Below are 14863 nucleotides of genomic sequence, written 5' to 3' on the forward strand. Positions count from 1 at the left end.
ATGTATGGTTGATTAAGAGACAATACTTCGCCATAAGAATGGAATTTTTAGCTGATTTAATTTGATAGGTTTCATATTTTTATTTTTGATAATAGCAAAAACCCTTATTCGATTTTAGAGGTCTTAGATGCAGAATTTGGAGGAGTGTAAAATATGAAAGGTGTAGATTTTCATGTTACCTAAATACTTGCAAAATTTCAGATTTTATATATCTATAGTTTGTGAGATATAGCAAAACCTGAAGATTTATGGCCATTGTTGATGATCATGGAGATTGAATTGGGTAAGATGAAAAATAGAGAAGTTGTTTATGCTTGTGTTATCTGATTGTTAGTAAGATTTCATTACTTTTGGAGTTGTAGGTTGAGAGATATGCATGTTTTTAAGGTATATGTCTGAATTACAAGGTTAGAAATAGTTGGAGAATCAAATGAATGCCATAATATGAGCAGTATTCTAAATAATGTGAATTTGAGATAAGTCATAGTTTTAGGAGTCTACTTTTCTCAAAATTTTGAAATTTGTGATTTGGAATAGTATATGTAAAGTTATGAGGGGTTTAGTGCTCAATGATCGTGATGGAATTGTTCATATTCCCTTTAGAGTGGATAATTGCTATTGTACCCTTGCAAGAATCAAAATTTGGGAGTCTAGATTAATAGCATGAACTTTTTGCATCTGTACCGTTCTAAAAATTTTATTTTGTAATACTATTGCTTTTTTGCCTCTTAAGCTTTGTAGCATCATCAAAATTGTTTTGAAACTAATAGAATCTCTTCCCAAATATAGGGCATCACAAAAGCCTTGATTTCGGGTAAGATTTGGGAGTATTTTGGGCGTTAATCAGGTAAGTAACACCACCTATAAATGTATACATATATATATATATATATATATATATATATATATTTCTTATTATCGACAATTTTGAATTTATTTAAATTCTTTTGAAGCTTGCTTTTGTAATATTAAAACATTTGTTGGGCTTTGATTCTGTTTGTGTTATTATATACTTATTAAAATTTTGAATTACTTTTCTTTCCCTATAACCTTAATTCCCAAGTTTTGATCATGTATGTTATTATTTGAACTATTATGTTTGTAAATTGTTTTGAATATAACTGGATTATTTTTATAGTAAAGAAATAGGATCATGAGTATGTTTGTATGTTTGTTTGACAAATTATTTTGCAAATTCTGTTATGCCTTGATCTGTCTTAAATTATGTCTGAAATTCTGAAATTAATTCTAAAATTATGTTTTGTTTTCTTATAACAAAGTTATTTTGATATAAATACGTTTAGTCTCCAATTAACTTGGCACTAACCTTATTACTGGGGATTAAACACTGATCATATCGACATGAAACTCTGACTCTGTTAAGAAACTATAGTTTCGCACCGTTTCGTCGATGAAGAATAACAGCCTCTGATATTCTGGCTCGAGTTACCAAAGATAAACAAACGAGCTCAGATATTTTGGCTGAGTCACCGAGGGTAAATAAATGATCTATGATATTTTGTTTTGGCTATAGTGATTTGGAGACATATATATTGTTGTATGTTATTGAGTTTTATTTTGTTGAACCTTTTTGGTTTTATGAACTATATTTTGGATAAATATTTGTGTTGTTTGATATGATTTGTTTATGTTTTTATGAATTTTTGAAATTGCACATGATCCTAATATTTTTAGTGGGTTACTTACTGGGTTGTAAGCTCATAATCTGTTGTTAAATTTTTTTTTAGATTAGGAGTAAATACTTTGACGACAACTTACTTGGCAAGTGAGAGCTTTTGTTTCCTTTTAAATGAGTTATCGTTATGTTTGTATTAGCATTTGAATTCTGTTCTAGAAAATCTCTTTGTTTTGAACCCTGTTATATTCAGCTTATATCTGAAGTGGTATTTTTTTTTTTGAGGTTATATTACTATTGTAAGAATAGTTCTAAGGCTTTGCATGCTTACTGGTTTTCACCTGTGGGTATACGGCCGTTTGTCGACGCACTGGGTCCGCAAGCCGGGTTCGAGGCATAACAATCACCCCTTGCAAAGATTTTTCTCTCTCAAAGTGAATGTCGTCATTGGAATATTCTCCTGAATATACTTGATCTTATTTGGAAAATGGTCAACATGCTAACTTGGTTTCGTTTAGGTTATCATATTCCTATAATTTTAAACAAAGTAGTTGTCTTTCAGACTTGTTGTTTTGCTAAAATATCTTGAAGCATCCTCATGGCTCCATCTATCCAGACATAGAAAAGGTTTCAATCTTTTTCATTCCATTGTTTTAGTGCCATGTGGAGTTAGAACAATAGTATGAAACCAAATAGATAAATTCAAATTTTTACTTAGTGATATAAGGGAACATTCCATTGCCTACAAGATAGATTCCAAATAAATGAATCTTCTCAGAAGCTTTCATCCAGCACCAAGCATGGACTTCTTTATTTATAAATGTGCGGCAAGCTTGAATTCAAAGTGAGATGTTAATTTGCTGAGTTTAAATTGAGATGCAAAAAACTCTTGTTGTTTTTGTTCAATGTTTCTTGCTCTTCTTTGATGTTTTTCATATTGAGGGTCATAGTGTTGGAGCAATCTTGAATTATGGTTCTAGTTTCGGAAGGGAAGAGGAAGTGGCAATGGAGATGGCCATTGGAGATATCAACAACCTCACAAATCAAGCATTGGTTCTACATACAATGGACTCCAATGGAGATCCTTTTCTAGCTGTATCTGCAGGTAATTGAACATAGAATCTATCAATACAATTAACAGTGCTTTTAGTTTGGTCTTTCATACTGTTATTGGTTCTTTTTAGTTAGGGGGTTGCTGTTTGTTTTGTTTTTCGATTGAAAAAAAAAGTTTCCTTTCGTCTCTCCAATAGATAACTCTATTTGTTTTCATCAGTCATTGTGACTAAAGCTGCTTGACAATAATATGGCTGGAAGCTAATTTTTTCTTTTTTCTTTTTTTTTTAAATCAACGACATAAAACTAAAATATTGAAAAGATAAGACGAATTCATAATTCATGATAAATATGGGTGCAGCAATGACTTTGATCAATGAACATCATGCTAAAGCACTCATAGGGCTAGCAACATGGCAAGAAGCATCATTTGTTGTAGAGCTTGGAAGAAGAGCACAAGTACCAGTTCTTTCATTGACTAGAACCTACCCTCCTGCCGCAACACGGGGGTGTCCTTTCTTAGTCCCTCTCGCTCACAGCCAAGTCCTTCAAATGAAAGCAATCGCAGCGATTATTCGATCATGATCCTGGAAGAAAATGTCCTTAATTTACGAAGATGTTGAATACACAGCAACTAGCATTATTCCTCATCTTGCAGATGCACTTCAAGATGCCGATATTGACTCTAGAGTAGCTCTTTCATCTTATGATTCATCTTTCTCCAAAGAATTAGAAATGCTTAGGAGTAGGCAATCCAGAGTCTTTGTCGTCCACAATTCAATCCAGTTGGCTATTAGGTTGTTCACAGAGGCATACAAGAAGGGGATGACGACAGATGGTTATATATGGATTACAACTGATGCAATTACTGGTAAACTAGACCATGTGAATTCTTCAGTCATTACTTTAATGCAGGGAGTCTTAGGTGTTAAGAACTACTTCAAACCAAGAGCTCAGACTAGTGATTTTATTAAGAGATTTCAAAGAAGGTTTCATTCAGAGTATCCTAAAGAAGGGAGGAGAAAACCCCAACTATCTTCATTCATAGCATATGATGCAATATGGGCAATTGCAAAGGCTATGACCAAAAGTAAGGTGAGTGGAGAACTTAAGAAAATGCAGAACGACTCTGTTATTGATCCATTATTTGTTGAAATCTCGGAAGAGGTCTGGTCTTTATTGGATGGTATCAAACAAAGTAATTTTTCAGGATTAAGTGGTGAATTCTTCTTTAAAGACAATAAATCTTCCCATGTATATGCATTTCAAATTGTCAATGTAGTTGGGAAGAGTTACAGAGAGTTAGGCTTCTGGTTACCAGATAATGGGTTTTCGAAGAGTTTGAAGAGAAAAGAAGGTAATGAAACATCAATGAAGATCTTAGGACAAGTGTATTGGCCTGGAGGACCATGGTCTGTTCCTAAGGGATGCGTATCCCCTACAAGTGAGAAACTGTTGAAGGTTGCAGTGCCTGCTAAAACTGTTTTTCCTGAGTTTTTGACAGTGAAGAAAGAAAGTGATTACAAGACATCGGCCGAAGGGTTCTCGATCAATGTATTCAAGAAAGTCTTAGATCACTTTTCATATTCCTTACCGTATGAATTCATTCCTTTCAATTGCTCATATGACAGTTTGCTTGAACATAACCAAATGCGGGTTAGTATGCAACCCATTCTTTTTTCTTGTAGAAGCATTTTGACTATTTGAGTGCCCATTTTCTGACATGATGTTGTTTTATTGTTAGAAAAGAATTATGACATTCTCGTTGGTGATACATCAATCTCCTCTGGTCGATATAACTATGTTGAGTTCTCACAGCCTTACACAGCCTCAGGTCTGGCTATGGTGGTGCCAGTAAAATCAGATTAAACAGGCAAAGCATGGATATTCTTGAAACCGTTTAGATGTTCAATGTGGGCATTAACTGCAATTGTGAGCATATACAACAGTATAATTGTTTGGATAATTGAAAGAAGTAGCAACATGGACTTCCGAGGTTCCTTTTGGAATCAATCTGCCACATTATTCTGGTTATCATTCACTACATTACTGTCCCCTGGTAACAAACTTGACTTACTATTCATATTGAGCACCATTGCTAATTCATAAGTTTAAATCAATCGGTTCCTAGTTTCTAAACTACATGTGACTGTTTGTTTTGGTTGGTAATCAATCAATTAAAAATCATAACTGAAAATTATTCTTTTTTATTTTTAGTTTTTTGGTCTTTCTATTCAATGCAAACCAAACATTATCTATTATTTTGACTCAATTTAACATAAAAGTAATATCAACTGGAAGGACTAATTTAGTTGAGAGGTAAAAGCAAACAATGATCCCTGGGTTAGAGACTAAGAGTGCTTTCAAACCCAGTGTGTGTGTGTGTGTTTTTTTTTTGGCATCTATTGAAGTCCTTATTTTGTAGGGGAGAAGCTTCAGAGCAATTTATCAAGATTGGCAATGGTGGTATGGCTCTTTGCTGCGTTGGTATTAACATCAAACTATACAGCTACATTGAGTTCAATACTCACCACTCGCCGTCTTGAACCAAGCCTTGTCGATATAGATTCATTGAAGAGCAGCAATGCTGTTGTTGGTTGCAACACTGGCTCAGTTGTTGGTAAATACCTCGAGAACGTGTTAGGCTTTCAGCGAAGAAACATCAAACTATTCACCTCAGGGGATGACTACTTTCAAGCACTCAAAAATGGCGACATTAAAGCAGCTTTTCTTCGAATTCCCCATGCAAACATACTTGTCTCCAAGCACTGCTTTGAGGTCATTTCGGCTGGGCCAATCTTCCAAGTTGGAGGTCTAGGATTTGTGAGTACATACATGAGCCATAAATCTTCTTTTGAACTATTAGATTGGACTGCATTGGACATAAACCTCTTAAACTACTGGAAAGATCAATCCATACTTATATATAACAATTGCAAATATGCATTTGATCCTAAACCATGCCCCAAATCCATTTTTCTCTCTAGAAAAGAATTGTTATTATAGTTTTAGTTCCCAAAGGACTAAAAGACTGTTTTATTAATAACCAACACACACATATATATATATATATATATATATATTTGTAGTTTGAGTACTATTATTGAATACAGGGGTATAATTTAAGGATAAAAAGTTCACTTGAACTTGTATATAATATGGGAATAAAGATTTTTTTAGTCATTATACTTTGAATCAAAGTTCATTTTCATATATATTTGTTTCAAGATGTTTAATATGATCACTTAATTGAGGAGCAATTGGAAAAATATGATTATTTATCTAGCTTCTCCAATCTGATTTTTTTTTTTAAAAAAACAAATGAGATACTAACATGGTAAAATCAAATAAGCATGAAATATGTTATATCATCATTCATTCTAACTTTAAATTTTCTACTGACTAAGAAAAGCGGACAAAATAAAAATATGTTAAATCATATGTCAAGTGACAATTTATTGAAAATTTTGAAAATGCATAAGTGAAAATAAATAATTAAAAAAAGTAAAATATAATAACCATGTTAAAATTTTGAAATAAAAAAATAACAAAATATTATAATGGCATAATAAAAAGACCAAAACTAAGTTAATTTGATATTATAAAAAATAGTTGTTCCATTAGTTTTCTTATACAACTATTCAATTTGGAATGTTCGTAGGTTTTCCCAAAGGGTTCTCCCTTGTTGTCTGTCTTCTCGGAAACAATTCTTAAGTTTTTGAAGAAGGAGAGCTTGAGAAACTAGAAAAGGCTACGCTCGCAATATACACTTAATCTTATGTGGGAGTGGATGCTAGTGATGTAGATAGGTTAACTCCTGAAAGTTTTTGGGGTCTTTTTCTTTTAACTGTTGGTATGTCCACAATTTCTTTAGTTTTATATGGTCTTTGTTTCCACAAGAATGAATTGAAATGTCAAGAAAAGTTAAAAGAGGAGCAGAAGAACAGTTCAGTGGAATTGGCTTCAGGTGTCGGTGATGATGAGTAAACTAAGATTATTCATCCAATTGAATGGTGATGTAAGATGATAGTAGATTTGTGCATTTGGGACTGTATATATGTTAAAAATATTATTTTTGTTGTTTAAAACTTCTTGAATTTCTTGTTTGTTTATAGATGGAAGCAATAATTTTTTTTATAATATGGATAAATCATGAATTTATTAAAAAAATAATACAAATAGAGATACAAACAAAAACTAGATCCACTGGGTGTAAAAGCTGAAATAAAAGACAAATATAAGCATAGAGGTGAACAAAAGTACAAAAATCATCAACAAATAAGAAAGCACAATAGGATAGGGTCACTTGCAGTCAAATGGCTCTCCTACCTAGGGCTATCCATCAAGCCTAGTCTATATATTGGCAGTTGGGTCGGGCTCCTATGTGTCAGGGTTGCACGCATCCTTGCATATGGAAGTCCCTCAAAACTGTATTCTCAACCTCACCACTTCAATCGAGTGCTCCAACTTATGTCTTTTACCTGTAGGGGCCACATCCACCCAAAAGAGAAGCATAAAACTGATTTTTCCAAATGTCTCAAGTAAGAGATAAAACTTGGCAATTTAAAATGCAATTGTTTCATTCAAGCCAAATTTGGCAAGTGATTGCTTTGGCAAAGAGAGACTCAATGGCTTGTGATAACAAACACAAGTGGCTAAGTAGTTTACCGCAACTTTTGTTGGAGATGTTTTCTATTGTAAGTATTTTGTAATCCTAAGCCGACTAGTTGAAAAGGTTGATCTTTATGAGACAACAACATTTTAGCAGGGTGGGCATGTCACGCCCCGAACCCGGCTCACCGGACCCAGCACGCAGACAAACGGCCGCAAACTCACAGGGCGTAAACCTCATAAGCCTGCAAGGCCTTAGAACCTGATTCAAAACAAATAACTTATAACAAACCAACTAACTTACAGGATTACAGATTCTACAGAGTATACAATACAAGGATACAAGAAGTCCAAAATGTAATTATAGGTTTTCAAAAATTTCAAGAAAAAGACAACCCTAGTGGATTAATCCTACCACTGGTTGAACATCAAGTCTTAAGCACAACAACCTTAGAGTCCAATACCTGAAAAGATAGAAGACAAGAGGCTGAGTAACTCGGTTACTCAGTGAGTGTGGCGAAAATAAGTGGAAAACTCATAAATACTAGCAAAATACAGAAATGGTTATCTAAACATTTACAAAACATAATATTTTTCAATTAGAGTAAAACATGAAGTTCAGAAGTGGTTCAAAAATATACCGGATTTTCAGAATAATACAAGTCTCTGAAAAATCTTACTTTAAACAAAATACAGAGTATAATATTCTAATAAAAGAATACTTCCAAGTAAGTCATCACCAAAAATTGAAAACCAGGAATGCAATATCAGAAATGCAGAAACTTCAAGACAGAACAAAAAGTGTTTGAGATACACCTAGAAATCAACAACACATAAATAGTGTAATTGAAGAAAATCAAAATTAAAATTGAAAACAAAGTATAACAGATTCCAGTATATGTCTCCAAATTCACTATGGATGCCAGAGGTCATTTATTTACTCTCGGTGACCCGAGCCAGAATAACAGAGTTCATTTATTTACCCTTGATGACCCGAGACTGAATATCAGGTGGCCATTAATTATTTCACCGAACGGACACGGTGCAAAATTGCAGTCTCATTTTTCCAGAATATCTTGTCTACAAGGTTAGGGTTTAACCCCCCACTGATATGGTTGCATATCATTCATTTGGAGACCAAAACATTCAGATATAAAATATTTGCAGAGTACAATTTCAGAAATTTTTAAATTTCACAAGTTCAAATATACTCAGAAATACTAATAAATTCCAAGGTTTCACTTTAGGGACAAATAACTAGATAAACAGAGTAAATTATATAAAAAGTAAGCAACTGATACAATAAATCATTCAAACAAAACATCATAGTCAAAATACAAAGTATTCACAAATTTTTCCCAAATACCCTCATGAAAAGAAATATAGAATTTCAGAATCCCACTTTAATGATGAAAACCAGACAAATTTTTAAAATAACAAATAATTAACAATAAACAATAATTTGGATGAAGAATAAAATAAAATACTGAGTGTATGGTTAATGATAATATGAAAGTAGATTCAAGGGACATGATAGCCACATTAAGCAAACAAAACGACCAATGGGAATACTTCCATCATTCCATAACAAAATAAGCCTATAAAGGCTAGAACATCAAAGTCCTTCCATCAAAGTTCAATGATAATGAGTAGCTCATAATTAACCTCAATGCCAAGGTCATAGACACCAATACACAAGTAAATCGACCGGGTGTGCGACAGTGATAGCTACAGTAACATTGGCCCTTAATTCCTCACATACATATATACATATATCATCAATCATGTCTCTCTTTTATTTCCATACACTAGCATGCTCAACAATTCCATATTGAGAGTATTACATTGAAAATGGCTATAATTACATATCCAATCCACACCCATGGGTTTTCCCCTCATGTCAATTTTATCAAGAATCCATCTTATCATAATTGTTAGTTTAAAAGAAGTTATCAATTCAAAGACATAAACTTAGTTTTCCCCCTCCATTATTAACTAACCTTGAAACATCATGCAACATCAACAATTGTATGCCATATAATACATTTAACACAATTCTAATTTAACATTAAATCAAGATTACCTCCAAAATTAAAGATGCAATAACACTAAGGCAAAGTCACCACCTTTTCAATTCTTTACCAGGCATAATTGTCATGTCACCTCACCCTTCTGTCTTCAATCCTAGATTCATACCACCCCATTCCTCTAGATTCAAAAGAAACTCATATTATTATTTTCATTCTTGAACATTCATGCTTTTGATTCTCATCACATAAGTTTTCATCAATACCTTACATTTTATTATGAGCATACATCTCTCCACCTTTCTCTAACTCCTTCTCCTAATCGTAACACATAAAAAAAAAATAAATAAATAAAATAAAATAAAATAAAATAAACAATCTATCTCATATCCAAACCAACTAATTACATAAGTATAAGTACCTCACATAATCAAATTTCTTTTGCCAACATGGTTAAACACTTGTAATTTACGTCCATAAATAAACATGCACACACTCCTCACAAATCTAAGACTATTTTCCATTTCAAAAGTAGATGTAGGGAAAATAATGTCTTCTTTCACCAATGTATCAATCTATGTTAACAATTTCACACACGCCTCATATAAGCATAAATACCCATGCCATTAACATTAATATACAAAAATCTCACACATAGCATCAATTCCAACAATCCATAAACTCATATCATCATATTCTAACCATCAATTGGTCATTGGTTACATATTGTCCTTAAAAGCATTATATCAAACACTTTGCATGCATCAACCAAATTCCATCTCATGAATTTCACATAATCAATAATATGACCAATTTAAATACATCATTCATCGAGTACTTTACGGGAATCAAATAAACCTCTAGATTAGCATATCCACTTGGATGCCCACATACAACATCTACAATGTAAACATCATCTTCTCATAATTCTTACATTCTAGTAATTTAACACAATCCATGACATGTATATAAACACATTTCTTTATCTCTTGATTTCTAGCCAATTCCACAAGATATGCATATTATTACCCACGTATGAGATCATTCAAACACATTTAGAAATTTCAACTCATATTTAGTAATAAACAAGGATCCCACACTTATCATTCCTTCATACGTATGAGTGCTCATACAAACTAACAACTAAGCCCATCAATACCATTGAAGCCATTAACAAAATTAAATCAAACAATTCTCACAATTATGTCCCCAAATACTTGTATTCAACACTTGGAGGCAATTTGTCAAACATCTTGTGTGCATCAACCCAAATTCCATTTCATGGACTCTAACATAACTCATGAATATGATTTCTTTACAAATTATTATTCACTTGCATAATTCACAATAAGTCTAACTCCCAAGGTCTTAAATTTTCATGAACCTAATTAGCATCAAGTATGATATTGTAACAAAACAATGCCAAGTTTTCAATCAACATCATGCCAAATCAACACCAAAACATGCAAATATAATTTACAAGAATCAAAATAAATCAAGAATGATTTGGTTAGCCCACTCACTTTGGAATCTTCTCTTCTCATCCTCCTTACTTCTACTAATCTAAGGAAAACAAGAGAGGAAACAAGAAGAACACAAGGCCTAAGTTATTCTAGGGTTGTGATCAAGAACATAATTGAAATTCAATGAAAATGAAAATAATTACCTAACTTTAACCATCAGAAGGCAGGAAAAGAAGAAAGAAATGGCTAGGGTTTGCAGCTTGGCATGAAAGGGAAAGGGGAGAGAAGGGCCGAAGTTTTTAAAGAAATTTTCATGTTGCTACAACACCCGTTGCTATAGTATCGAGTGAAATCTACAGTGCTGGCTGAAAATGGTACGGTAAGGGACAAAAAAAAAACTGGGTTATAACAGGGCATCATTGAACAATGTCTGCCATTAATAAGGAAATCATAAAAAGATCATACCTTGAATATCCCACGGGATGTTAGGTTACAAATTGTGTTGTTCTACGTAGATTAGTTAGAGGATATACAACGAGAGTCTTTGTCTACTAAGAAAAGAATACCCTCCATGAAATTTTTTGTCAAAAAATATTTAAATGGTGGATTGATCCACCAGGATTAACAGATTGTGCAAATTGTTCAAGCAAAAGATTTCTAGGCATGTCTTGTGAGAATTGCAAAAAGAATTTTATACATTAAAAGTAGAACCAAATGAAAAAAAACACTCTTATAGTTCACTGGCGGCGTAAATCATTCCTTAAAATTGGATTTTCAAAGAGAATCAAGATGATAATACATCTAAAGCATTGAAATCACACTGCATTAGTTTACAACAAAAGAGGCAACCCTGTATTAATTAGGCACAAATTTCACTCATATATCACTAAAACATGATGAATCCCTCCAAACACTTTTCAGGTGTAGAACAATAACAAAATAAGATGGTAGACAGCTATATAAATTATGATTAATTGTAGCTAAATGCTATCATAAAAAAATATAATATATATATATATATATTAACAGTAAAGCTGGAAAAATAACTCACCCACAATTTCATGATGATCATCATCAAGCGGAGCGTCCTTATTGGAGACAAATCGTTCCCATCCTGTGCCTTTAAACATGTCATTAGCAGCTGCAAGAAATTATTGTTATACAACATTAAGCGATGCTCCAGTCATTACCATCAAAAGACATTTTTTTTAACATAAGCCATATACTTTTCATACTGCAAGTCAAAATAAGGTAAAACCTTTGACTTGGTAAACAAGTAAATGCAGACTAATTCTAAGTGAGTAGGATTAAATATTTTCCTCACTGTGACAAAAAATAATTGTGCTACATAAAAGTAAAAGATAAGTCTAAGTCCCTTCTTCTAGGGGAATAAAGTTTTGCAAGTCAGTTTCCAATAAAATCCCCTAACATATGAATTATCAATCATATAGAAATCCCAGTAATATTGATATTGTAGAATTCCTAATAAATTATTCAATTTTGTTGGAAAAGATATATCATTCCAGCATAAAAATCTATGGAGTTTATATACCAATATAAAAGATGTAAAGGAGAGAAATTTATAAAACATCAACTTTAAGTTTTTTGTTCAAGCACATATATGCCTAGAAATATATGTAACTCCTATTACATTTTTGAATAGTAAAAGTAAGGCCTGGAGATAGTGCTCTACCAATCTAATGTAGCATTTCCCAAATTAATATCAGAATTGCCCAAAATTACAACTTTCAAGTACCAAACAAGACTGAAACTCTTTAATGTTAAATATTCTTAGTGTGACGAATTATGATATGATATCACAAGTAATGATGTTATGGCTATAAAGGCGGTCTCTATTCTAGGATTAATTAAAGTAGAAATATAGTTAGACTCGTTCTACATAAAAGTACAAGGGAATTGGTAAAGAAATGACAAAAAAAAGTTGGCCATAAGATTACATACACACATGCCACTAATGTGATACAACATATATAACTCCAAACCATAAACTTGGTACAGGACCAAACAAGATACCCTGCCATCCAGTAAAGCTAAGTGGTACAAAACCTCTTATACTCAATGACAAATAGTTGATTTCATTTATTCTGTGATATTGAACACAAAAATCATCAAAAGTTAAAGGAATCACACTGAATTTTTCTTTTAACATCAATATGATCCAAAAAGGTCAAAGACATGGTATTCCTTAACATATATTTCACAAAACAACTAGCAGAAGAAAGGATATGAGCAGGATGTCCATGCATCATGATTTCAAGAGAAGCAATCTAACTACTTAAATCTTTCATATTGGTCTATATCATCAAAGGCTACCACTTGACAGAAGTCATTTGTCTATTAACTAATGGCTAAAAAACAAAGGGTACAAAAAAGAGAGAACTTCAACAATAGGCCAATGATATCAAAACCATGTAACCACATACGACATGAAGAGAAAACATAAATCCATGCATTTCGACAAAGACATATCCTCAAATTTTACTTTGATGCTCAAGAATCAATATTGAAACAAGAAGTGAACAGAAATTCACGGATACATGGAACAAAGATGTACATGCACACTGTGATAGAATGCTATGAAAACTACAACAAATACCAGTTTGTGAAAGCTGAAACTTCATCCACGTTTTAACTCTCTCAGCCGGCTCCTGTGACAAATCAATAAGAACAACTAGATACAGGGATATAGCTCTTTCAAGAAAGCTTAAACACTGACCATCTCAGCATAACCCTCGATGAGTTGAGATTAATCAATGCTAACATTCATGCTCTTCGAGCTCTCATACTTTGGGCTTCTCCTACTCCTTTACCTATCCCGATTCCTGCCACCATGAGGACTCCTCCGAGGGGAATGACTCCGGCTCTGTCTGCTCCTCTACCTTTATCTCCCAAATCACTTTGAGAACTTCTCCTTCTCTTCCTATCATGCCTCTGTAATGAACTCAATGAATATCAATTAAACCACTACTCAAACTGGTGGCAATATAACCAAATCTTACTTGCATCCACTCAAAATTCAGCTAATCAACAACTTACAGTATTGAATTTAACAGATCTAGTAATTGTGTCCTACATTCAAGCAATCATCATGATTAATATCTAGATCTAAGTATTCACAATCAAATAGCAATAACAAGGACTAAATTAACAGTTTTAGAATCAACTCAAATAGCAGAATTAAGAACGAAACATGAACTCTAAAAGACAGTAATTAAGGTAACCAAATCCGGCAGCTCACACCACCGAATTTCTCTCTCTTCTCAATGGAGATGAGCCTTTGATCTCACTTCTGCGATACCCTTCTTGCTCTTTTCTTTTTCTCTTTAATAGAACTTTGCCTTGGGATTAGCTCTTAATAATCCATCCATAGAATACATATCCCAATGAGTCATTACAGCCTCATCCTCTCTCCTATCTCCCTATTAGACGAGCACCGGCAAGATCCACATGAATGGTGATCATCTATGCCCTGACTATGAGGGGATGGAGAATGATCCCGGCTCTTCTTGAGCTTGTTCTGGATGCTTTCAAGAGATGCCTTCGTATTGATCTCCGCTTCCTTTCTGGGACTGGAAGCGTAGACAAAATTAGAGAAACGAAAGCTGATGCCGGTGGCTTTTGAGGAGGAGAAGGGATCGGATGAGCAAAAGGAAGAGAAACTGAGGCCTTGCTTGAACCTTGCGGAGCCCTCGCCCTTGCGGGAAAGCTCATCGTAGTACGCTGCGGCCTTCTCTTCCTTCATTGCTGCCCTTCTTAAGGGAGCTTATTCAGGAAAAGGAAAGATGGATGATCGGGATGGGTAAATCCTAAACACAAAGCTGATTGGTTCGTGCTAGTGTAGAAAGATAACCACATGTTACGTGCTAAGCTAAAAATATTACCACGCTTGGTATTGCATCGGTTATAATTTTGATAGTAATATCACATTACTAACCTGAGAACATTACTTAAAAAGTTGGTAATCCTATTACCACCAAATTTGGTGTCTATCTTGGATAACCAAATATGTGAGAATCTTATAACTTGGTAATAAACTATTCCCAGTAATAAGA

The 14863-nt window shown here is 33.4% G+C and overlaps 1 protein-coding gene and 1 pseudogene across 7 annotated transcripts; one reads left to right on the forward strand and one right to left on the reverse strand.

The window, feature by feature from the left end:
- Positions 1-2250: 2250 nt before the first annotated feature.
- On the forward strand, positions 2251-6731 carry LOC120280106 (glutamate receptor 2.1-like). 7 transcript variants are annotated; one of them, XR_005542249.1, is made up of 5 exons: positions 2251-2741; positions 3051-4345; positions 4439-4748; positions 5115-5512; positions 6351-6731. XR_005542249.1 is itself a non-coding variant. In XM_039286842.1 (4 exons), exons 1-4 carry the CDS (start codon positions 2401-2403, stop codon positions 6432-6434), a joined length of 717 nt encoding a protein of 238 aa, XP_039142776.1. In that variant the 5' UTR covers positions 2252-2400; the 3' UTR covers positions 6435-6731. The 7 variants fall into 7 exon arrangements, 3 of the variants coding, with proteins under 3 accessions (XP_039142774.1, XP_039142776.1, XP_039142775.1); XR_005542248.1 differs by lacking the exon at positions 6351-6731 and having other exon boundaries at positions 2251-2480; positions 2587-2741; positions 5115-5846; XR_005542250.1 differs by lacking the exon at positions 6351-6731 and having other exon boundaries at positions 4434-4748; positions 5115-5846.
- A 5081-nt stretch (positions 6732-11812) lies between these two features.
- LOC120281137 lies at positions 11813-14553 on the reverse strand (annotated as a pseudogene).
- Between the last annotated feature and the right edge of the window lie 310 nt (positions 14554-14863).

The sequence above is a fragment of the Dioscorea cayenensis genome, chromosome 17, assembly GCF_009730915.1.
Source record: "Dioscorea cayenensis subsp. rotundata cultivar TDr96_F1 chromosome 17, TDr96_F1_v2_PseudoChromosome.rev07_lg8_w22 25.fasta, whole genome shotgun sequence".
In the NCBI taxonomy this organism is placed as follows: Eukaryota; Viridiplantae; Streptophyta; class Magnoliopsida; order Dioscoreales; family Dioscoreaceae; genus Dioscorea; species Dioscorea cayenensis.

What these genes read in the sequence shown, in the direction of transcription:
- LOC120280106 (XM_039286840.1), top strand. Translation starts at nt 3,287, where the DNA reads ATGTCCTTAATTTACGAAGATGTTGAATACACAGCAACTAGCATTATT. An exon ending in TTGAACATAACCAAATGCGG is followed by an intron (nt 4,346 to 4,438) that starts GTTAGTATGCAA and finishes TTGTTAGAAAAG; the next exon opens with AATTATGACATTCTCGTTGG.